This window comes from Marmota monax, unplaced genomic scaffold (assembly GCF_021218885.2).
Source record: "Marmota monax isolate L192 unplaced genomic scaffold, Marmota_monax_Labrador192_F-V1.1 WCK01_AAM20220418_F8-fsc00064, whole genome shotgun sequence".
Lineage (NCBI taxonomy): Eukaryota > Metazoa > Chordata > Mammalia > Rodentia > Sciuridae > Marmota > Marmota monax.
The window spans coordinates 10,248,299-10,272,810 of NW_026694542.1; the positions used below are offsets into that span (position 1 = coordinate 10,248,299).

A 24,512-nucleotide genomic window follows, 5' to 3' on the forward strand; every position below is an offset into this window, starting at 1 on the left:
CCTCCTCTATGAAGACTTCCCTGATTTCCCCAGGGTGAGAGTGTGACCCTTTTCCAGGTTCCCACATTACCAGTGCTTCTCACAGCACACAGCTCATGTTCAGTACTGGAATTGTCTGCGGCTCTCAACTTGCCCCTGATACCTAGGAGGTGCCTAATAAATGTATGTCCAGTGAATAAACAAGGAACAAATGATCAATCCCATGGGAAAGTGGTGGAAAGAGTACCAAGCTGGAGGTAGAGACCCGGCTCTTATCAACTTTGCCATCAACCCTCTGGGGAGCTCCAGTCAGCCACCTGACACCTGGGTCTGCCAGTTCCTCTTTGATCTGCTAACTCATCTGTGGGCCTTCCGGTGTCTGTTGCCTTCCACACACATACACACACATTTTGGGTTACCACCTCAAAAACAAGAACCAGGAGGGTGAGAGAGCTTGCAGGTGCTCCATGAGGTAGGATATAGGTGATGGCAGTAATGACTGCACATCAGTGGAGCCAGAAGCTCAGCCCTCCCTCCCCAAGATTCTGGGGTGCAGTGAGGCCAGAAGAGCAGAACAAGCATGTACCTTTAAGATTTTGCACTTAACTACATCCCAAGTTCCCATTTCCCCTGGCTCTGCATGTGGGGAGACAGGTATGGTGTGGGCTTAAGAGTGGACATGCAGCCCTGGCAGGTTTGCACATACTCCAGAAGGCAACAAACCAAGCCCTGTCTTTCCCGAGTCAACAGCCCAGAGTGCAGCTTCTTCCTGCCTCTCCCCTTGGCTTGCCCCCTCTGGCAGCAGCGGTCTGTGCAGAGGCTGCAAGGCTGCCAGACAACCGTGCGGCGGGAACAAAGAAGCAGGCTGGAAGATGGCCGCAAAGGACTGGACGGCGGTTTTATATGTGGCAAAATACTTCTCCTAGAAGAGTACAGACAAGTAGACAGACAGATGGGGCACAGGACACCAGACAGGGAGAGGGAAAGATCAGGCAGTGGTGTCTTCTAACCAGTAAGTGGAAGCTGCACCCCACCCCACGTGGGGGCACGACAACATTGGCACAGGAGGTGGCGAGACAGGCCTGAGGTGCCCATCCCTGAGGTGGGCAGCCGGGCAGGGCCCAGTCCTCGTTGGCACAATCGGCTCTCTCTGGCCCAGCTGGGATGCTGGGGAGGGGCACGGCTGCTAGGCTGTGGGGGTGCGGGGGCAGAGGGTGCCCCAGGGGCTACCAAGGCCTCTCCTGGGGGAAGTGGACACCAATGAAGGACAGGATCACAAGAGGCAAATATAGAGAAGCAGCAGCAGCAGCCAAGCCCCCCAGGGGAGATCTGAGGTCCCCAGGTGACCAGGCAACCCCAGGATGGTGGTCATTTCCTGGACACCAACCCACAGGGCTTCTCTCCTGGGACCTCAGGATGAAGGTGAAGGAGCAGTTTTTTTGGTTTAGAATGAGGTGGACCAGAGTGTTCCATGGTCTCCACACCCAATGGCATGGAGTTGGGGGGCTCAGATGCAGAGGGCCCCCTTCTTCTGATGGCAGCAGGCAGGGGATGTCGTAGGCAAAGCTCATTCCTGGGGTAGGTGAGAGCTGAGGCATGGAGGTGGGGGTGGGTAGCAGCATGTCGGGTCACCCACTCCTCAGGGCTCTAGGGTTCTAAGCCCCTGCATGGCCAAGGCCAAGAGGGCAGCTGAGCCTGTCATTTTCCACCCTAACCCCTCCCCCAAAGGCGAGCTCGTTACTGGTCTCCATGTTATACCTTTCACCTACCCGACAATGCTGCCAGGAAACCGGGGCAGGGGGTGGGCATGGTGAGGGACCCTGGATCTGGGGTTTGAGAGAGAGCCCCATGGGGAAGATTCTGTGTCCTCCCTCTCAAGAAAAACGCCCAACTCTCCAAATACACCAGTTTGGGAAAAAGAAGGGTCGCCCCATTTAGGACCTTCAATTAGAACCCAGAGTAGAAAGTTAAGGAAGTGCACCTTTTCTCTGGGAGGAGAGCCCCCTAAGATGGGGGAAAGGGGACACTTCAGAAAGGTGGATATCCCCCATCCATCTACAGCAGGTAGGGGTAAGCCTACAGCTGGGGCTCAAGGGCCTCTCAGGAGCTGGGATGATATCACCAAAGAAACCCCAAACATTGAGCCAAGGCATCTGAATGGAGGGAGACAGCGCCCCCTGGAGGCAGGACACGTCTCAGGTGATGAGCCCCTCTGTCCCTCCCCTCCCCAGGGCTCAGAGCCCTTCCTCCCACTGGGCAGCCCTGTCTTCTCAGCGGATATAGACGCCTCGCCCCCAGCCCTCCAGCTCATTCTTGTTGCGCCCAAGAACCGGACCCCCGGCATCTGCGCAGTAGCGGGCCTTATTCCGGCCGCGGTTCCTGTTGTCAGTGAGCTCCTCCTCATAGTCTTCTTCCTCATCCTCCCAGGAGCCCTGTCGGGCTGGAGGGGTGCCGCCCCCTGCAGGGTCTCCAGGCCCTGGCCCCTCTGAGGGGTCAGTCTCCATGTCCACACACGAGTCTCCCAGCTCCGTGTAGGCAGAGTTTCGGCTGCCGGGGGTGTCGGCATCGAACGTGTCTTGGCGGGATAGAGCCCGCAGGGTGCCTGCCCGGCCTGGTGGGTGGCTGCTGGGGTAAAGACCCGGGGGCTGGCCCAGCTCCCCCGGGTACTCGTGCACGCTGGCGTGCTCCCCGGTGGCCCGTTCCAGTGGCTGGTCCCCGGAAGCAAGGTAGGGTCCCTGGTTAGCAGACAGACGGCACACACCATGCAGATCAGGCAGGGGTGAGAAAAACACAACAAAGCAAGGCAGGTTAGTGAGGACACCAAGACACCCAGCCTGGCTGAAGGAGGTCGCTGGCTTTGGGAGAGGGGCACCAGATCAGGAAAATGGCTCTAAAGCCCAGTGGACAGGCCTCGGTGCATCTGTTCCTCTATTAGGACAGGATGCCCAACTTCATCAGACCTCACATCCATGAACTTTCCTGGTAACCATGGTAGGGAGCCCCTGAACAATTAGTCATCACTTCCTCAATACATGTTATTCATGCTGCCTTGAGGTTAATCATCATTAACAGCTCATTAGTATTGCCACTCAGTGGTTGACTGGGTTAGTCAATGCCTCCACTTTTCCAAATACAGTAAGTGATTTCAGCTCAAACTCACTGACCCCAGCTTCTTCAGCCCACATCAGACCTCAATCACAGATTTCCAGAACCCCACGCTGCTCCTCCCATTCCCTACACAGATGAGTCTCTAAGGTCGATGGGATTCCTTCCCTATCGGCAATAAGGACTCAAAGCATCGAACTGGGAAGGTTAATAGATCTCCATCCTCCAGTGAAGACCATGAAATAGCCCAATGTCCTCATCACCAGATGCCACATGAAAGTGAGCTGACGGCCACTGCTACCACAGAGGTTGTTGGGTGGGGTACAAGAGGCCCAGGTTAAGTCTTTCCCCTACCACCACTTCAAGCTATGTGACCCTGAGCAAAATGATTTCTATCTCTGTGGCCCAGTTTCTTGATTGCAGTATGGTGGGGATTAGACTATAGAAGCAGTTTCCAAACGATTTCCTGAAGATGTGGGGTGGGGTGGGATGGGATGGGGAGAGCATAAAAGTGCTTCCAGGATCCCTAGAGAGGTGATTGGGAGGGCAGGGCCCTGGCTCCCTCTGAACTGAACAAGGATGCCTCATCTATATATTCAACTTCCCCCTGAGATTCAGTGAGGCTGTGGCTGAAAACAAATTTGAAAAGCAGCAGTCTAGAATGACTTCATGGATTTCTTGTGATGCTAACCTAGAATCATATTCTTAATGGTGTATACTTAATGGTCCCAGAGATGGGCTGTGACTCCCATGGGAAGAAGGAGAGGCAGGAAGGGACACCCACAGGACAGACTTTCCCGGACTCTGTTTAACTGGGAGAAGGGTAAAGGGCACAGCACTAACTCATAGAAGATGCTCCATTCTGGGCTGCTCCCAGAGGCTTTCTGCAGTTAGGGGTCCAGGGTTAGGGCAGTGTCTCTGGATTTAAAGGTCCCTGCTCTAATGGGTTTCCCTGGGTCTAAGGGCCCCTGCCACGTTGGGTCTAAAATGGGTGTGAAGTCCAGTAAATGAGTAGGTCAGTCTTCCTCATATTTTCTTCCTAGTCCCTGTTCTTGTAAGCGGCCCAATCAGGCCTCATGTCCAATGGGCAGCAGATTTAGTCCTAGTTGCGGAACCAGGCCCAGGGAGGCAGCACCAGCCAGCCCCAGTCCCACCAAAAACCACAGACACCAGAAGCTGCCGCTCACCACATTTTTTACAAAATAAAGCTCTTCCCTTCCTTCCCCACGTTCCCTGCACTCCAGGGCGGGAGGGAAGATGGGTGGGGCACCCGCTACATAGAGTGCTCCTGCTGCTGCTGCTGCTGGGGCACCGCGCCGCCGCCCCGCTGGGAGGCCTCCAGCCCGCCCCAGAAGCTGAGGTTTCTCCTGAGGGAGGTGAGCACCTGTACCTGGAGGTTGGAGACGGGGGCAGGGCTGGCTGCCAGGGCTGCGGTAGCCATGGTGCGGTTCAGCAGCGGATTGGGTGGTGTGCTGCTGGGCGGGTGCGTGGCCTTCCAATAGGCTTCCAAATACTCAGCCAAGTGCTCGCAGGCATCCTCCAATTGGTTCTCGTCCAGGATGATGTCAAACATTTCCTGTGGAGGTGGGGTTAGGGGCAGGGCTGGGATGAGCGGGGGCGTGACCAAGGGGTTGAGGGTGTGGCCTGGGTGCAGTGGGTGGAGCCAAGGGGTTGAAGGACAGGGTTAAAAAGGCCTCTGGCTGTACAGGAAGGGAAGGAGAACGCTCAGATGTACAAATTAGCAGAACTCTAAGAGCTCTGGTAGTCCAACTCAGCCCAACTCCCTTATTCTAGAGACAACCTAAGTTGGGAGAGGGGGCTTGGCTCCCCATGGAGAAGGGGTGCTTCAGCCCACTCTGCCTGTCCAGTCCACCTTCCTCCAAAACAAGTCTGTACCTACAGACCTGGCCCAGGTGTTCCCACTCTGTCTCCAGTGCAGGTCAGAGGAAACCAGGTGAACCCAAATTCCTTCCCCTCCCAAGGTCTGAGCACTTACAGGAGGACACTGTGCCAGCTTCTCCGAGGCTGCTATTTGGACATTGAGGTGTTTGGACTGAGACTTCCCCCGGGATTTGATGAGCCTCTGAAGTACCTGGTTTGGGGAGAAGAGGAGGAGGAGTTAGAGGGGCCCAAGCAATGCACCAAGTGAGAAAGGCAAGTTCTGGTTGGAGTCAGTGTCAGGATGGTGGAATGTTCCATGACTCTCAGCCTTCAGCACCTCTGCAGGAATGACCTTACCAGCCCTACGTCCACCCTGTACAATGTTCAGGCTCTCTTCTGGGTCTCATGACCACCTCTCCTTGAGAGCTACATGAAAGGTAGTGATACTAGTTCCCCACCCCTCTAACCTGGTCTGTAGCCCTCATTCTCCAGGCTCACTCCCCTGCACCACGTTAGCAACAGCAGGCATCTTTTGGAGGGTGCTTGCTAGGTACCAGCACTGTTCTATGCTTTTTGTTTAAGTAGAGGAGGCAGGGTCTCACTATATTGTCCAGATTGGCCTTGAACAGGCCGTGGCTCAAGTGTCCTCCTGCCTCAGCCTCCCAAACAGTTGAGACTACAGGCATGTACCTCAACCTTTTTATGTGATCAATTTAGTTCTGTCAACAGCACTGAGATAGCTATTATTATTGTCATCCTAACAATAATGATAGGTATAATAAAAGAAAAAAACCTAAACCTAGTTATGAGAAAACATCTAACAAATCCCAAATGAGGGACAGTCTACAAAATGGCTGACCTGTATCCTCTAAAATGCCAGTGTCATGAAAACCCAAGAAAGGCTGAAGAACTGTTCCATATTAAAGAAAGCAGACCTACAACTAAATGCAACAGGTGATCCAAACCTGATTCCTGGATTAGGGGAAATGCTGCCTTATATAAGGGCATTATTGGGCCAACTGGTGAAAGACAACTATGAATTGCATTTTATGTAATATTTTTTAAATTTTACAACCATATTATGACTATGTAAGATGACATTCTTGGTCTTAAATACATGTGGAAGCATACAGGATAAAAGCATATGATCTTTTTGGTGTGTGTGCTGGGATTGAATCCAGGGCCTCACACATGCTAGGCACATACTTTATTAAAAAATAAAATTTGGCTGAGGGTGTAGCTTAGTAGTACAGCCCTTGCCTAGCGTACATAAGGCTCTGAGATTGTTTCCCAGTGCTACAAAAAAAAAAGGAAAAATGGTTCCATTAAATGTGACATGTGACTCTGTGGTACAGTGTATATCCCCCATTCAAAAGGCCCAGGGTTTAATCTCTAGCATCTCTCTCTCAAAAAAAAAAAATTAATTTAAAAAAATTAGTGAATCTGAAAAAAATTAAACTGTGCACTTGAAATGGCTAAATTAGTGCTGGGGCTATAGCTCAGTGGCAGAGCACTTGCCTACCATGCGCAAGGCCCTGGGTTTGACTTCTAGCACTTAAATAAATAAATGAAAATAAAATAAATGGCTGAATGAAATAAGATATTAATTCTTTTGTTGTTGGTTTTGTTTGTTTGTTTTGTTTTGTTTGTACTGGGGATTAAACCCAGAGACACATCTCCAGCTCTCTCTCTCTCTCTTTTTTTTTTAATTTTTTTCCAGTTATAGATGGACACAATAACTTTAATTTTATTTATTTATTTATTTTAATTTTTTAAATTTTTTATTTTTAGTTGCAGTTGGACACAACACCTCCATTTCATTTGTTTATTTTTTTTATGTGGTGCTGAGGATCAAACCCAGGGTTTTTCGCACGTGTGAGGCGAGCACTCTATCGCTAAGCCACAACCCCAGCCCCTTATTTATTTTTTATGTAGTGCTGAGCATTGAACCCAGTGCCTCACACATGTTAGGCAAGCGTTCTACCACTGAGCAACAATCTCAGCCCTACCTCTTTTTATTTTTTGAGACAGGGCCTTAGTAAGTTGCTTAGGACCTTGCTAAACTGCTGAGGCTGACCTCGAATTTGTAATCTTCCTGCCTCAGCCTCCCAAATTGCTGGGATTATAGGCATGCACCACCATGCCCAGCTAATGTGAATTGTATCTTTTTTGGGGGGGAGGGGCAGTACCAGGGATTGAACTCAGAGGCACTTGGCCATCGAGCCACATCCCTAGCCCCATTTTTTTTTTAATATTTATTTTTCAGTTTTCTGCAGACACAACATCTTTGTGTATGTGGTGCTGAGGATCAAACCCATGCCAGGCGAGTGCATTACCGCTTGAGCCACATCCCCAGCCCCCCATTTTGTATTTTATTTAGAGACAGGGTCTCACTGAGTTGCTTAGTGCCTCGCCATTGCTGAGACTGGCTTTGAACTCGCTATCCTCCTCTCTCATCCTCCCAAGCTGCTGGGATTATAGGTGTGAATCATATCTTAATAGAGCTGTTAAAATTTTAGTGAATTTTTGGCTGGGTACAGAGATGCACATGAGGCCTTAAGCAATTTAGTGAGACCCTGTCTCTAAATAAAAATAAAGAAGGGATAGGGAGTGTAGCTCAGTGGTACAGTGCACCTGTGTTAAATCTCCAGTATCACTAAAAAATGTTTTTTAAAATTAGTGAATTTGAATGAAGGATATTCAAAGAACAGAAGTTCCTTGAGCTATTGTTGCAACACTTCTGTTAAATTGAAATTATTTGAAAATAAAATACTGGAGGGAGGGTACTATACAAGCACTATACAATTGAGTTACAGACCCAGCCCCAACTTCTTTATGTGGCAGATGAGGAAACTAGGGCACAGAGATGTTAGGTGACTTGCCAAAGGAACACGTGCTGGTAAATGACAGCCTGGGTAGGAAATCCAAGCAATCTGGCTCCTGAGTCCCTGCCCTAAACCTCAGTGGGGCAAAATGAAAGCCTTTGTTACTGTCTAGGTCACAAAGTGGTTTTGCATCCATTATCTCATTTGATCCTTTCAACTTCCCCCTCCTTCAAATACTTAAATCCCATCATCCCTTTATCTTATTAGAAACTTAAGGACTCAGAAAGGCTAAGTAACTGGCCCAGGGTGCTCAGCTCAAAAGAAGCTACCATGGAACAATAATAGTTACCACTGTTGGCTGCCATCATGAATCAAACAGTATATGCTGGGCTCTTTACATCAAGTACCTCCAGTCCCCTCAGAAATAACACAAGAGAAGCTGAAAGTTCCCCAGGGATACAGTGTGTGCTTTGCATGTGTCAGGCCCTCAGTTCAATCCCAGAAAACAAATATAATAAAAACTTAAGAGAGGGATTATAACCTCATTTTGTAGGTGAAGAAATTGAGGCTCAGAGACTAAATAATTCCCCCCAGATCCCAAACTTAATAAAAACAACAACAAACCAACAAGAACAAGGATTTGAACCTCGTGCTGTCTTCAAACTTTAAAACCTTTGCCTAAACTCTTTTTTTTTTTTTTTTTTTTTTTTTAATTTTTTATTGTGGGTTGTTCAAAACATTACAAATTTCTTGACATATCATATTCCACACTTTGATTCTAGTGGGTTATGAACTCCCATGCCTAAACTCTTTTCCATGTTTTTTTTTTATAAATTTTTTTTAAATAAATTGCCTGTTATTTATTTTAGTTTTCGGCGGAAAACTCTGGAAACATCTGAAAACATCTCTGTTTGTATGTTGTGCTGAGGATCAAACCTGGGCCGCACGCATGCCAGGCGCGCGCTACCGCTTGAGCCACATCCCCAGCCCCTCCATGTTTCTTTTTTTTTTTTTTTTTAATAATTGTAATATTTATTTTTTAGTTTTCAGCGGACACAACATCTTTGTTTGTATGTGGTGCTGAGGATCGAACCCGGGCCGCACGCATGCCAGGCAAGCGCGCTACCGCTTGAGCCACATCCCCAGCCCCCCTCCATGTTTCTTAATACTTACTAACATCTGGAAGGGAAAGTTCATGGAGCCACAACACAACAAAAAAGTAAACCAGACGCTGGGGTTGTGGCTCAGTGGTAGAATGCTTGCCTAGCACCTGTGAAGCACTGGTTCGAACCTCAGCACCACATATAAATAAGTAAAATAAAGGTATTGTGTTCATCTACAACTAAAAACATAAAAAAAAAAAAGTAAACCAGCTTTCCAACAAATATTCTCTACCAGTCTGAATGAAGACAGAAGAGCAGAAAAAAGCTGATACCAAGGCAGGCACAGTGGCACACACCTATAATCCTAGGGGCTTGGGAAGCTGAGACAGGAGGATCCCGAGTTCAAAGCCAGCCTCAGCAATGGTGAGTCACTAAGCAACTCAGTGAGGCCCTGTCTCTAAATAAAATACAAAATAGGGCTGGGGATGTGGCTCACTGGTCAACTGCTCCTGAGTTCAGAAGACAAGAAAGACCCCACAACTGTCAAGTAGCTGAGTGACACTGGGACAAAGAAAAATCAAAATGACTTCTTTTAGTTTTCTGGTCCAATCACAGAAGGTCAACCAAAGTATAGACAGGGGACTGGCCTACATGATCCTAATAATATTAGTCATAGCTACCACATGATGAGGTGTATTGTCCCAGGCCCTTTGGCAATGTATCTTGGGCAGCATCTTCATGATATGCATACAGTAGAGTCTTACAGAGAAGGAAACCAAAGCTCACAGCGATCAAATCACCCGGTAGTAAGGAGTAGAGGAGATCCAAGCAGCCCAACTTCAGAACACTCCTTATAAACCATGCACCCACCTTGGGAGAAGTGATCTTGATGTAAACAATGATGGGGGCCAACGAGGTCTTGGAGAGCTGAGCTGGGTGGTTGATAGTGTCAGCGTCCAGAGCCACCAACTGAAGAGTCCGAGCCAGCTCGAAGATCCGCTCAATCTCACTCTGTACCTCAGCTTGGGGGCACCAAGGCATGGGGAGGGGGAATGTAAGGCCGCCCCCAGGAAGCAGTGAATGGAGGGAACACTTCTGGTCCTTCCACCCACCACCTCTCACCCTACCCTAGTGCAGCCCAGAAGCGGGGAGTACGAAAGGCAGGCCCGGCTCACCCAGGCTGGAGCGTGTGTTGGAGCGCTCAATGATGATGTGCTTGCTGGGGTTGTTGAGGACTGAGCGCTTGGCCAGGGAAATGTCAGCTGTCACCCTAGTGATGGAGATCCTGGGGACAGGGAGGAGGAGGGAGTCAGGAGCCAGGGTGGGCTAGAATGTCTTGCCCACTCTTCAGACTTTAGGCCTGCCCAGTGTCCCTCAGTCCAAGAGTCCTAAGATTGTCCTTCAAGATACCCTACTCCTCCCAACACAGAGAGCCACAATGGGTGTGGATAGATGGTTCTCTGGGTCTTACCTGCCATCAAATCGATGCTTCAAGAAGTCAAATAAAGCTTTCTGCATCATGTCTGTAACCTGGGGTTGGATGTTTGGAGGAAGGAGGGAAGAGAATTCAGGCATTTAAAGCTGCTCAGAGGTGGGCGAGGTGGCACATGCCTATAATCCCAATGGCTAGGCAGGCTGAGACAGGAGGATCCCTAGTTCAAAGCCAGCCTCAGCAACTGCGAGACACTAAGCAACTCAGTGAGACCCTGTCTCTAAATAAAATACAAAATAGGGCTGGGGATATGGCTTAATGGTTGAGTCCCCTGAGTTCAATCCCTGGTACCCCCCACAAAGAACCTGCTCAGGAGATTGAGCTGCTGGGCATTTGTACCCTTACTTTTTATTTTCTTTTCAAATTCCGGAGATGAAGGGACCTCTATGGAGGGCTCCCGGACTCTGAGGGGCCTCCCATGCAGTCTCTGATTCCAAAAATCCTTTAAGGTGGGTCTCTGGGAGGGCTCTCCAGGGATTTCTTCAGGGAACTGGGCCCTTCTGAATGGGTCTTCCATGGGTCAGGCTCCTCTGAGATTTTTCTCTGAAGGTCTATAGCCTTCTGGAGAGGACACCCTGGGGATCTGGGCCCTTCTGGGGGACCTCTCTGTAGTCTGAAGATATTCCTATGGTGTCTTTCTGGAGGTCTGGGCTTCTCCGGGCCCACTCCCCTCTTGGGTTCCTACCTCATAGCCCTTGAGCGACGGTCCCACCAGGATGATGGGCCTCATGGAAGGCACCACGTCATAAGGGGGCACATGCTCTGTCTGAGGGAAGCAGGGAGGGGAAATCCCAGAGTAGAGGTGACATCAGACCCTCTCTTCCAGCCTCCAAGCTTCCCCCATGCATCCTTTCCTCCCCCTGGTCCCAGTGCCCAGATGTGGGGATCAGGGCAGGGATGGATAGGGATGGCCATGGAGAACCAGGAAGGGTGGGGAAAGGGAGGCAGATATGGGAACGGGTGTTAGAAGGCCCCCTAGCTCATCCCGGGTGTGCGAGGGGGGACACAGAAAGCTGTGATACTCACCGACTTCTGCTTCTGTTTGGCTGGGTCCAGAGATTGCCAGGAGAGGGGAGGGGAGGAGAGAGGGGAGGGCACCCAGGCAGGGGCAGAGGGCAAGGAAGGAGCCAGGACAAGAGAGGGAGGGAGAGCGGGCAGACAAGGAGAGATAACAGGGCATGCGTGTTAGTGACAGACAGAGCCAGAGAGAGGGGACGGGACCCCATGCCAAGGGGGAACCAGAGGTAGTCCTGGACCAGGGTTGGAGCAGGACTGACGGGCAGTCCAAGGGACTCAGTAATGATCAGACCCCCCCTTTCTGAGTCTTGGAAAAGAACTGGAGAAAGTGGCAGCCCCTAATGTGGTGCCCACCTCCGGCCCCCGATGCCCATGTATATGTCCATTTTAAGGGTTCCCTTGACTATCTTGCCAAGCAGTCAGTGGATCCCTCATGTGCCCACCAACGGAATTAGAAAAGGGCAAAGAAGGAACATCATTCCATTTTCCTCTTCAGAAGCCAGAGCGGGGGGCATCCGTTGGAATATTCCATTCCATTGATAATGAGGGCAAAGGTCAGGATTCATTGCCACCAGACCCTGCTTCCTCAGGGTGGACAGCCTTCCAAGGGTAACAACCAGCCCTCCCTGGGGGTGGACCAGGGTGGGGTGTGTGTGGAGAGGGATGTGCCCATTGCACACACCCCTCCAGATCCACAGGAAGCTCTGAGGCACAGGACAGGCTGCACAGTATCTGCACCCACCCCAGGCCCCTCTCTCTGCCAAAAAGCTGGGCCCTGACCATCCCCTCTTAAGAACCCAGCAAGAATTACCTTCTTAAAGAAGGGGATGCGTTTGCCATGAGGCGGCGGGGTGGTGACACTGCTAACACTAGTCTTGGCAGAGCTGCTCTGCTCACCAAACTCGGCCTCCTCCTCCTCTAACTCTAAGGGGTCTAGTTCAAAGGCTAAGTTAGTCATTTCATTACCTGGACAGGAGTCAGAAGAGAGGGAGGAAGGAGGTGAGAGAAGAGGAGTGAGATGGACGTGGAGACACAGTACAGAACACAGGGATGGGGATGGGGAGAAAAGAAAGAAGAAGAGGTGAATGGAACAGGGTTGGGAGAAATGAATGGGGTCAGGGGCGGTGGGTAGGGGGCAGGTAGAGAGATGGAGCTACCAAAGAAAGGGGAGAGGAGAGACAAGACAGGCCCAGCTTGTACAATACCCTATTGTTCATAGAGGGAGTACTACTGCATGTGTTTTGGGGACTCAGAATTGGGGTGCCCCTATACAGGGAGAAGAGGGCCAGACAGTGGGGAGACCACCCCAGAAGCTCCCCCGACCCCAGGGATGGCAGCAGCTCTTACCACTGGCAGGGGGTGTGGGGCGGCGGGTGCCAGTCACCACGTCTCCCAGACTGGAACTGGAGTTGTCACCTGATTTGCTGCGTAGGCAGGGAGGCAAACGGAGCTGGTGAGCAAAGGGGTGGGCGTGGGAATGGGGGAGTCTTGTCCTGTACAAGCTGCACTCTCTGGAGTTTTCCAGCCCCCGTGGTGATAGCTCTGTGCCCTCAAGGCTAAAGTCAGCCCTGAGGCCTAGTCCTGGCTGAGGGCCTCTCCTGAGGTTGCAGCAGCCACCCCCTGCCACGTACCTGGAGCTGAGGCGGTTCTGGCGAAGCTTCTGTTCCTGAATCAGGCGTAGGCTGTCCAGTTTGACAGGGCTGGGGATGAAGCCAACCTCACAGCCCTCCTTCACCAGGCGCCCGATCCACCAGTCATTATTGTATTTCTGAAAACAACAGCAGGCAGGGTGGGGGAGAGCAAAAGGGGGACTGGAGGCGCAAGACAGCAGTCACCCTTCGTGGGAACCCCCCAGATTTGCTGACCCTACTGGAGGATGGCACCCTCAAAGATGTCCACCTTCTAAAGTCTCAAGGTAACTCTTGAGACCAGCATCCTCTCTGGCCACAGACTATCCTTCCCTTAGAGAGGAGGTGAGAGTCCCCCACTCCCTCCCTCCCTGGGACCACCCTGCTGTAGACAGGGAGTAGGAGTAAATGCACATTCACAGGCCCTGATACACTGTTACTCTAGTCATAGACCTCATGATAAATCAGCCTCATGACCTAAGTATTACCACCTATTTGACAATGAAAAATTAGCAGCTCAGAAAGGTGGAGAAATTTATCTAAGGTCACACGGCAGATTCAGCCCAGCTCTGCTCAACTCAGAAGGCTTTCTTTCCCACTGGAGCTCCGGCTGCTCCTCTCCTGGTACCTACGCCTTGCCCTCCCACCAGATGCCAAGCACTCTCCCCACCTCCTTGATATGCAAGAAGTCCTTAGGCTCAAAGGTGATGGCCACTCCCTGCACGGGCACCTCATCCCCTGGAGATGGATTGTAGCCGACATTTGTCCGCACAGCAAATGCTACTGGCTTGGTCTAGAGGAAACACACCAGGGAAGGTGACACCAGAGGGTTAAACCATAATGTACTATACAACTTCCTGTCAGGAGTGGGAATTACACTAATGTTTGCTTTGTGACTTGCTCATTAAAATGTATACTGGAAGAGCCAGGCATGGCAGTGCACACCTAAAATCCCAACAACTTAGGAGGCTGGGGTAGGAGGATTGCAAGTTTGAGGCCAGCCTCAGCAATTTAGTAAGACCCTGTCTCAAAATTAAAAAAAAAAAAAAAATTAAAAAGGGCTGGATGTAGCTCAGTGGTAAAGCATACCTAGGTTCAAACCCTAGTACCACAAAGAAAAAATAAGTAGAAGCTAGCGTTGTAGCTCAGTGGCAGAGCACTTGCCTAGCACTTGTAAGACACTGGGTTCGATCCTCAGAACCACATAAAAGAAATAAATAAAACAAATATATTGTGTTTCTCTTTACAACTAATAAAAAAAAGATTATATATATATGGTGGATAATTTATAAATGTATGCTAACTTTTACAATAAAAAAAGAAAGGCAAAGGCCTGCAATCCCAGCAACTCAGCAGGAGGAAGGCAGATTCAAGGCCTGCCTTGGCAACTTAGCAAGACCCTGTTTCAAAAGAAAAAATAAATAGGGCTGAGATTGTAGCTCAGTGGTAAAGTGTCCCTGGATTTAATCCCCCAAACCATCAAATAATAATAATAATAGTAATAATGAGGGACTGGGGTTGTGGCTCAGCGGTAGAGCGCCCGCCTAATGTGTGTGAGGCGCTGGATTTGATCCTCAGTACCACATATGCATAAATAAAATAAAGGTATTGTGTCCACCTACAACTAAAAAAAAAAAATATGTTTAAAAAAAAAGGCAAACTGAGGCTAGGCTCAGTGACTTACTTATTAAAAAAATAGTAATAATGACAGTCACTACTGCTTAGTCTGTTATAGGTTTCACATGCATTATTTCATTTACTCATCACAAAATTCCTATGAATTATCGTTATTATCTTCATTTAATTTACTTATTTTATTTTATTTTTTTTAATATTTATTTTTTTAGTTTTCGGCGGACACAACATCTTTGTTTGTATGTGGTGCTGAGGATGGAACCCGGGCCGCACGCATGCCAGGCGAGCGCGCTACCGCTTGAGCCACATCCCCAGCCCTAATTTACTTATTTTTATATGTATGTATTTCATCCCTAGAAAAAGAATCCCTCCTATGTGTTTTTGCCTTTGTGGTCCAGGATATCAGCTGAGGTTATCAGAACAACGAAATCAAACTGATGAAAGCAGATTGTGCTGCCATTGTTACCCTTTCCTCTCTTCTCTTTTCGAGACAGTTCTGCAATGTTGCCCAGGCTAGCCTATAACTCCTGAGCTCAAATGATCTTCAGCCTCAGCCTCCTGAACAGCTAGGACTATAGACACACACCACTGTGCCACTTTCTAGATCTTTGAGCCATACACTGAATCTGAGGCCAACCACTCCACATCTGTTTAACCTGCCTTGGGGTGAGGGGGGGTTCGCAGTCTTCCTAGTTCCATGGTCATCAATAATTTTAAATCTCCAATATAACCACACTTACTTCATCACCATGGTTAGGAATCAAAAGATGACCTTGAAGCAGGACCTAATAAGAATCTAGCATTTCCTTCTTTCCGACATTGTTGATGCTCCCAAGAGCAATGGCCAGGACATTCACATGCACCATTATGGCAGCAAAGAAATACGGCAAAAAGAACTATCTTTATTTTATTGAATAAAGGAAATTGAAAATCAGAAAAGAAGTGGCTTGCTTAATATGCACAGCAATTAAGAGTCAGGGAAGAAGCTGGGTACAGTGATGCACATCTGTTATCCCAGCCACTTGGGAAGCTGATGCAGAAGGATCACAAGTTTGAGGTCAGTCTCTGTGACTTAGTGATTCTCTGTCTTAAAATACAAAATAAAAAGCACTGGAGATGTAGTTTAGTGGCAAAGTGCCTCTAGGTTAAATCTCCAGTACCAAAAAAAAAAAAAATCAGGGCTGAGATTCCAGTTCAGGAAGTTTGATTCCAGGAAGTAGATATTTTTCTTTTCCATTCATTCATTCATTCATTCATTCATTCATTCATTCGTGGTACTGGAAATCAAACCCAAAGATGTTCTCTATCAGTGAGCTACATCCCCAGTCCTATACCCCCTCTTTTTTTTTTTTTTTTTTAAAGGAAGGGTCACACTAAGCTGCTGAGGCTGGCTTTGAATTTGCAATTCACCTGCCTCAGACTTCTAAGTTGCTAGGATTACATGTGTGAGCCACCCCGCCCAGGAGAAGCAGACATTTTCAGCACTTGTCAAGCTCCTATCCTGTGGAAACATTATCAGGCACTTCTCCTACTGTGTAAGGAGGCAGGTATTATAGCCTACATTTTACAGGGGAAGAACAGAGGTATGTTGAGGTCCCAGGACACACAGCTGGCAGGGACCAGGCTAAGATTTGACCCGGGGTCTGTCCAGCTCTCTCTCTGAGGGGGGTGTGGAGAAATCATGTCAGCACAGTTCCTTCCCACATCTTTTCTCACCTTGGCTTTCTCAAGCTGAGCTAACGCCTGGCGCTCTGCCTCCTTCCTCAAGGCTTCCCGGTCCTCTTCCAGAGACACGTCAGAGTCTGACGGGCGGCTAGTATAGGACTCTGCTGAGCCCTGAAAGCAGACAGGGCCGGCTCAGGGCCAATGCTCTCTCTCCTAGCCCTTGGGCTCGGGAAGGGCTAAAGGTGCCACCCATCATGGAGGTCTGAGGCCCAGTATGATGCCACAAACCTAGAAGGTAGTATGAGGGTGGAGGGGTGGAGCCAAGGTTTATAAGCCCTAGGAAGAGTGACAGCAGCAAGCAGAGGGTTAAGGCATGTCTAAGGACAGCTGCTTGGAGTCCTGGGAGGGGTGGGAACCTGATAGGGGCACAGCACAGGGGAGAAATGCCAGGGGATGAGTCTCCACTCCCTGCTCCTCCTTTCCTGCCCTGCCCCCAGCATCACTGCTGAGAAGAATCAGCAGAAGCCCAGTGGCGTTCCTCCCAGGGACTGCAGCCACCAGCTAAGGCCTGGCTCTCTGCACTGCTGCCAGTGGGCAGCCTGCTCAGCGTGATGGGGTCAACAATATTTTGCCTACCTTCTGCTAAAGAGTAGGTGAGGACAGAACTCCTACCTCCTGGCCCTAGTTGGGACTGCCTGAATCAGGCCACCCCACTCAAAGCTGACCCTCCACCTCCCATAAGATACAGAAGAGAACGCAAGATTTCTGGGGTGGCACAGGCAGAAGCAGCAAGTTAAGAGCAGAATATGGAACAGGCACTTTCTTATCCAGGCTCCAGGGTTAAGGCAGGCTCAGAAGTCTGGGTGTGCCAGGAAGCTGGCTCTGACCACAATGACCAATCCAGGGCACAAGGGACTCCTCTAGGGGTGCACACATATATGTGAGACACAGGTAGCCCATACAGACCTAGCAGCACAGATCATGAACATGCTGATTCATGAGTACACCGGAAGTGCGAGGGCAAGAATGTTTGGGAAGGTGTATTCTATGGCACGTGCTGGCAATGCACAACCAAGTGCACCCAGGGAGCCACCCTAGGTCTGGGTCCCTGAAGATGGGAGTCATGTGAGGACAGGAGACAGGACTATAGATCTGTGTGTGACTTTCGGAATGGTGCTGACAGAGTGGGAGAGAATGTGAAAGAGCAAGATTGCAGAGATACGAGGGACTTTTCCCGAGGGCATGAAAGGTCACTTGGCTGGGAATGTCTGTTAGCATGGAATGGAGGGGACCCAGGAAAGAATGAAGACAAAGTCCTATATCTCCTCAGAAATCCCTCATCATAGCGGGTACAGGTGCCCACCCCTTTCCCAGTCAAATCATGAAAATGGGAGATTTGCCTGGGGATGGAGAGTCACTAAACAGCAGCTGGGAAAGAGACACAAACCAGAGAGAGGGAAAAGCGGCTTAGCCACCATTCCATCCCTCCTGATGGGAGCACTCGGTGAAGAAGACAGACACCCAGAGAGGCAGAGAAACAGAAGCAGATGGGACGGTCAGAGAGGTACTCACTGACCTCAAGGCACCTGCAGACACAAACACTGACACAAACACACACACACATACACACGCCCCAGAAATGGTGGGAGACAGTAATAGTGAGGAGGCGAGGAGACAGACTGGCCCGAGGCCCCCTACCAGGTTTCCTGAAGGGCTGTTCTACCCACCCACTACCTCACCCCATCCCAGCTCACCACCACAAGGGTCCGGTTGGGCGCCTCCATCCCGGCGCCCTCAGTGCCCGGCCCCACTGGCTTAAGGGGTGGCCCAAAGTGCCCGTCCCCCCAGGGTGCTCAGGTTACAAGCAGAGTTGCTACATGTGCAAACTGCTAGGGTATATTTAGCTCAGAGATGTGGCAAGGACTGCCCCCCCACTCCTGCCACCTACTGGGGGTCAGAGCTGGGAGCTGAGAGGAGGAAGTATTGGAAGCTGGGGTCTGACCCCTTTGGTTAACTACATACTTGAAAGAACTAAGCTCTCGTCTGCCAAGAGAGGCAACAAAAGCACAGAATCATTCTTTCCAGTCCTGACCCTGGCCCAATTCTGCAACAGGAGGGATGAAGGAGCAACTGAAAAAAGGACTTTCCATATGTGTACTTAGGAGATGCTTGGATAAAGGCCTCCCTTCTGAATCGCTCAAATCAGGCCTGGGCTCATATACATCAAGGGTAGAGATGGAAGAATAAAAAAGAGTCTACTCCAGTCTGTGGTAAATCTGCTTGCCACTATCCTCTTGTTCCCGGCCCCAAGCAGACTACCTCCAAGGAACTCCTCCCTGCAGCCCTCTGCCCTCACATGCCCTACCTGTTTTCTCTTTAACACACTCCTTCCCTTGTCTGATTCCAAGCCCCTCTCGCCTTTTTTGGGTACCAGGCTTTGTTGAAATACTCAGTAGTCATAGCAACCACATGTCTCCCTCACTGCCTCTCCCTGAGCCTAAGATGGCCCGGGTTGAGAATTAGAAAAGAGGAGAGTGTCAGCTTCCTGGCCAAGCACAGCAGACCCAGCAAGCTCTTCTCAGTTATCCCCCTTCTGTCACAGGTGCTGGGCCACATCCTCTCTAAAATCAAACACCTCCTGCCTATCCCCATCACACTTTCTCTCTGAATATTAAAGAGAGCCACGTTTGGATGTGGGGAGCTTGTTTCTCTGACCCCCACTTAAACAAGGCTTCAAGGACCCAACTGCCCTAGCTCCTCATTTTCTAGCACCTGCCTCCACCCCACCCTGTCACAGATTCTGGGGGAGGACATGGAAGCAGACAGCCGGCAGGGGGAGTGGGTGACAGCCCGAAGCAAGCTAGAAGGAGGCAGGCCAGGCTGTCCCTGAATGAGATGACGCAGGCAGGCAGCAGGGGCTGGTGCTTGGTGCTGGGGGAGGGGCGGGGCGGGGGCGTGGGTGCAGCTGCCAGCATATCCAGGAGAGGTCATGGGGAGTCAGGGTGTTGGGCTAGTTCCAGGCAGGTGACAAACGACACGGGGAAGGGTGCCTACAGAAAGCCGCAGACCAGCTCACCAATGCTGGCCTCCACCAGTTAGCCACCTCCCTCCTCTCAGCCCGGCCTCCCCATTACCTGCCGGACAAAGCTGTTGGATGTTGTATCTGAGGAAGTGCTCCCATCAGACCGTTTGAACCGTCCTTTCCTCTTGCTGTATTTGCCCTGGAGAGGCCAGGAAGGAACAAGAGTGGAATCATAAAGGACCTTTCCCAACCCTCAAACCACCAGATCCAGAGCTACTGCCAAGTCTTGGGAATATTGTTCTCTGATCCGCACAGCCCCACCCCCATTCCCCTGTATCATCTTCTGGAGGTGGTACAGCCCGAGGGGAGAGAAGGTCTCCCATCCCACTGAGAGAGCCCAGACCGCAGTCACTCCTAGGGAACAGTGCAAGGAGCCTAGGGGCACACACAGAAACCCCCCAAACCAACGTAGAAGCTGGGGAATGGGAGGCCTGAAAAGCGGGAGGTTCATTAGGCAGCAAAGCTAATTAAGATGCTGGGCAGGCTGCAGAGGACTCCAGGGAAGGGAGAGGCTGCCTGCAATGCTGGGGGGCGGAGAGAACTAGGGAAGTTCCTTCCCACACCCCCTCAGCTGGAGCTGAGGGGTCTGAGAATGCCAAAGGCCTCCAGAGAGAGGAGGGATCACTAACCCAGGGCCCAGCAGGGCTTCTCCCTTAAGCCCAACTCTTCCCTTCCAGAGTAGGGAGGAGATGGCGTCTCTGAGCTCCTAGAGACCCAGAGCTAGATTTCTGGGGAAGGGGGAAGAAGCATGGAACCATATTTTTAAACATCCAAACCCAACTGTGGCATGCCTTCATGGGAGTCAGTGTTGCTCCCCATTCCCCCTCTGCCCTGGGGGGTCTTTTTCTCAGCCCACCCCCCTCACAATCAGTGGCCACACCCCTACCCAAAGGGGCAAGAGGGATCCACTCTACCCTCCAGCTGCCACTGCCCATGCCCCATACCCTTGGTAGCAACCTGACTACATCAATCTAAAGGCCCCTTGGTCCTTACCCAAGGCAAGCCTAGGACACAGTCCCACAGGTCCCAGGGGTAGTAGGCTGGTGGCCTCATTGACTGAGCTGGTAGCCTGAGTGGGGTGCACCTCCTAGTCAGGGGGCCACACATTCAGGTTAAGGCTTCAGGTGTCTTCAGTCTCCTAAGAGGGAGTTGCTTCTTTACCCTCCCAATGCAACATAAATGCTTGGCCCCAGTCCAATCCAGAATGGGCAGGATGGAGGGCTCAGATCTCCAAGCTGCTGCCCCTAGATTCTATCCAAACTTTCTTTTTAAAAAAATTTTTTTTTTAGTTGTAGATAGACACAATACCTTCATTTATTTTTATGTGGTGCTGAGGATTGAACCCAGTGCCTCACGCATGCTAGGCAAGAGCTCTACCACTGAGCTATAACCTCAGCCCCCAGACTTTCTTAAGCCAAAGAACCTAGATGAGCCAAGACAGACTCCATGCTCTGGCTCTGTGGATCTTGGTACAAGAAGGATGGATGATGGGAAAGGACCCTGGGAAGCCCTTCCGGGGTCTTCCCTCCCCTCCTCTTCTTTCAAACTGGACATATACCCAAAGTAGTTTTGCAGTTCCATACAAACCTAAGAAGATTCTGCAGTGAATCCCAGACTTTCACACTACCACCACCATCTCAGGCTGGGCAAAGGGAGTGGCGCTCAGAGGGACAGGGGACAGCTGATAGGAAGGCCCTAGTCAGCTGCCTCCCAGGCTCCAAGGGGCCTGGGGTGGAGAACAGAGGTATTTTTAGGTCTGACCTGACCCCCCTACACACCCATCAACCACAGTTCCATGGTGGTTACAGTTGCTCCAGGTTGGCCACAGCAATACAAGAGTTAATGCCATCCTTGGGGAAGGACGTGTCCTAGAGAAATGCCCTGGCAGGACCACCCCAGACTGTGCTGGTCACTCTATGGGAATCTAGGAGTAGCACAGGGGCATGGGAAAGTGTGCGAGTGCATGGGGCAACAGACCCCCTCCTCCAGTTAAAACAGCTACCTCCCCTCCAGGACAGTGAGTTGGCATCCTTCCAACTTTCCAAACTTTGGAGGCATTTTCGGGGCTGCGGGGGAGGGGTAAGCCAACGTGGGTGTCCGGGAGAGGGGAACTGGTCCAATACAAGGACGGAGTGAGGTGGCTGGAGGGGTCCTTGGGTCAGGAATGGCCCCTTCTACACCCTCGAGGGCCAGGGTCTGAGGCTTGGAAGGCCTGTTGGCACCGCCCTCTGACCACTGCCTCGGCCATCTCCCAGTGCCACCCCCGCCCGGCTTCCCCAAACGTGCTCCGCGTCGCCCCCCTTGCCTGGTGGATCTCTAGCTTCCCTCAACCTCCCCTTCTCAAGGCCCAGATCCCCCAAACAACACCCCCCACCTCAGGCACTGGAGCCGGTTCCCAAGCAGCAGGGACCGTGACGCGGGGGAGAGGAGGCAAGGGTGACAGGCAGCCCACCAGCACCCTCCCAGCACCACAGCCCAACTCCGGGCCAATCATTAACCCGCAAGAATGGCGGGGGGCGAGCACCCCTCTCCCCTCGGCGCCGGGCATATAACCCTTTCCTTCCATGGTCCCTCTAGGCGACCCCAAGGTCCGCGGAGAGGCCCTCTTCTCTCGGGCCGGCACCACGCCTCACCTGTGGGCTGGGATCGAAGACCTCCATGGGAATCTCCTGGGAGGGTGGGTAAGGGCCCCGGGACATGCTGCTCTTCTGGACCATGGAGAGTAGCCTCCCCTCCGGCCGCCGGCCCGGCCCAGCCGGGCGCCCTCAGTGCATGGGAGAGGCCGTCGGAGCCGAGGGGAGAGCAGCGCAGCGCAGCGCAGCCAGAACCGGGTCCAGCCGCCCAGCCCGGCCTTCGGCTGCCCGCTCGATGCCTAGCCTCGCTCCCTGCTCGGGCTCTCTCCTCTACCTCAGCAGCCGCCGCCGCCGCCGCCGCCTCCGCCCCTGAAGGCTCAGCATCTCCCCCCGCCCCCTCTGCACCCCCCTCCTCCATGGCTCCCTCCCTCCGCCCTCCGGCCCCGCCCCTCGGAGCCGCTCCGCTAGCTCCACTCAGACAATGGGAGGGCAGCGGAGGGGGCGAGCCCTCCACACTGTCGAGGTCGATCGCAGTCCTTCGACTGGTGGCAGCCCTCTGCATTCTAAAGGGCCGCTCACTGGGGGCGAGGGGGAACAGGCCTTGAGGGTGGGAGGTGTGTATGTGGCGGAGATGGAGGGGTTACCATTGTTTGCCAAACGTTAATGGGAGTGAAGCCCAGGTTGGCATGGCTGGCAGCGCCTCCCTTTCTGTATGGAACTATTCTTCCAACGGGTCTCCCCTAGCCTCTACTGCTTGGGCCACCGGAAGTTCCCGGTCCCGGTGATCTGGGGACCTGACTTTAACACCTTTCTCCCCAGTATGGGGCCCAGAACGCCTGGAACCAAATGAAGTGGCTCTTCCCTCTTCCACCTGGCTCGGGAATGTTGGTAGCAGAATGGGATCAGGGAAAAAGAGACAACAAAAAGAAATCCCAAGTACCGACGAATATTCTGCCCCAATCAGTCCCTAGGATCTCCCAGGCTTTTCTAGAAGACCAGAAATGAGGCTTGTGAACAATCTGTTCCCTACAAGAGAAAGGAAAGAGGAGAAAGAAATAGAGATGAGCAAGGAGAGCCTGGCCCAAATCAGACCTTGTGACCTTTGACCTAGAGTTGCTCTCCCTTTATCCTTGATCTGGAAATAAATATCCAAGGCCTGGACTCCACCCATCATCATTGGTGGAGAGGAGTAGGGGATTCTGACACTTCAGTGCCAGTTTGGTTCAGGCTCTTTCTGGTTATGTGGCCCAGAACAAACCACTACACATCTCTGAGCCTGTTTCCATTCTTATAAAATGAGGTTTCTGATACTGTGGGGCTTTGTCTCCTGGGATTATTGGGTATCTGGAGATGCTGTTAAGGTGCAAAACAGGGCCAGTCATGTCAGGAAGACCCATTTCTTCCCACTCCACGCCTTCTCCTGTTCCACAAAGAGGAGGGTTGAGAAGTAGACTGTATTTGCCTAGGTCAAGAGTCCCTAAAATAAGACTAGCTTTGAGTATTCTGCTAGAGGGGAGGCTGTGGAATATGCTGAATTTTCCTTACCCTGAATAACAAATGAATGGCCAGTTATTTCTCTGATCACATCACCTCAGGTAAGGGGAGAAAAGTAAATGAGAATGTAGACCAGTAGTATTATTGTTCTATGCACAGCTCCAACCCTAGGCAGGATTCTATCTGCCCACTGGGGACAAGAGACCCTGGCATGTCAGAAAGACATAGGCTTTGCAATCAGAACTTGTGTTTTAAATCTGTTACCTTGGCTATAAAATGATGAAAAAAATGTGTGTTGTGACGCAGTAGCATAATGTTGGGTTTATCTCTCTTTTTGAGCTTCTCTGTATTTAGCAGCCAGGTAAAGTTCAGACGAAAAAGTGATCAACTTGAACCAAGCAAAAGAGTTGGGAGCCAGAATGAAGACTTAAGATTCTTGAACGCCAGAACACTCTTCTCAGTTTTTTGCTTAAGGTGTCCAGACACCTTCAAACACATTTGGCAATCATTCACTCAACCAACGCAGTATTTCTCAGGTGTGCACTACTTGCGAGGCTCTGTGCCTGTTGCAGTATATACAGTGTGCACCAAACAAGTCTCCTTCCCGCCCTTAAAGAACTTGCTGTCTTAATGTCTTCCTTTGCAAACTGGACCTGCCGTGAATTCACAACTGGACAACAGAAATATGAGGATATGGTCCATCTTACTGAGGAAGAAATTGAGGCACCCAGAGATAAAGGACCCGCAGTGCCGTAAAAACATTAAACTAACGTCTTTTGGTCATCTATTCTGCGCTCCAGGGGAAAAAAGATAAGAAACTGTCTTTGACGTCTGTAGTAACTATTATCTCTAGCTTCTTTCTTAATTTTCCCTCTTCTATTAAAATATCCTTCCACAGAATCCTAGACTCCTGTAAACAGAACATTACCAGAGCCAAAAACCCCTTAAATGCCCCCACCCTCCGGCCGCACGCCCAGCGTGACTTCCGGCCACTTATCACTCACGTGATCTAAACTCTTACTGCGCATGTTTA

At 51.0% G+C, this 24,512-nt stretch overlaps 1 protein-coding gene across 3 annotated transcripts; it reads right to left on the reverse strand.

Annotated features, from left to right (window-relative positions):
- Positions 1-852: 852 nt before the first annotated feature.
- On the reverse strand, positions 853-22,340 carry Cacnb1 (calcium voltage-gated channel auxiliary subunit beta 1). Of its 3 annotated transcripts, none has more exons than XM_046420603.2 (14): positions 22,046-22,340; positions 19,465-19,551; positions 16,382-16,501; positions 13,701-13,823; positions 13,034-13,170; positions 12,750-12,826; positions 11,412-11,431; positions 11,071-11,151; positions 10,365-10,423; positions 10,069-10,178; positions 9,764-9,915; positions 5,081-5,176; positions 4,475-4,660; positions 853-2,714 (listed from the first exon to the last, which is right to left on the reverse strand). In XM_046420603.2, the coding sequence occupies exons 1-14, from the start codon at positions 22,127-22,129 to the stop codon at positions 2,250-2,252; spliced, it is 1,797 nt and encodes a 598-aa protein (XP_046276559.1). In that variant the 5' UTR covers positions 22,130-22,340; the 3' UTR covers positions 853-2,249. The 3 variants fall into 3 exon arrangements, with proteins under 3 accessions (XP_046276559.1, XP_046276558.1, XP_046276560.1); XM_046420602.2 differs by lacking the exon at positions 11,412-11,431 and adding an exon at positions 12,214-12,368; XM_046420604.2 differs by lacking the exons at positions 853-2,714; positions 11,412-11,431 and adding an exon at positions 12,214-12,368 and having other exon boundaries at positions 4,262-4,660.
- Between the last annotated feature and the right edge of the window lie 2,172 nt (positions 22,341-24,512).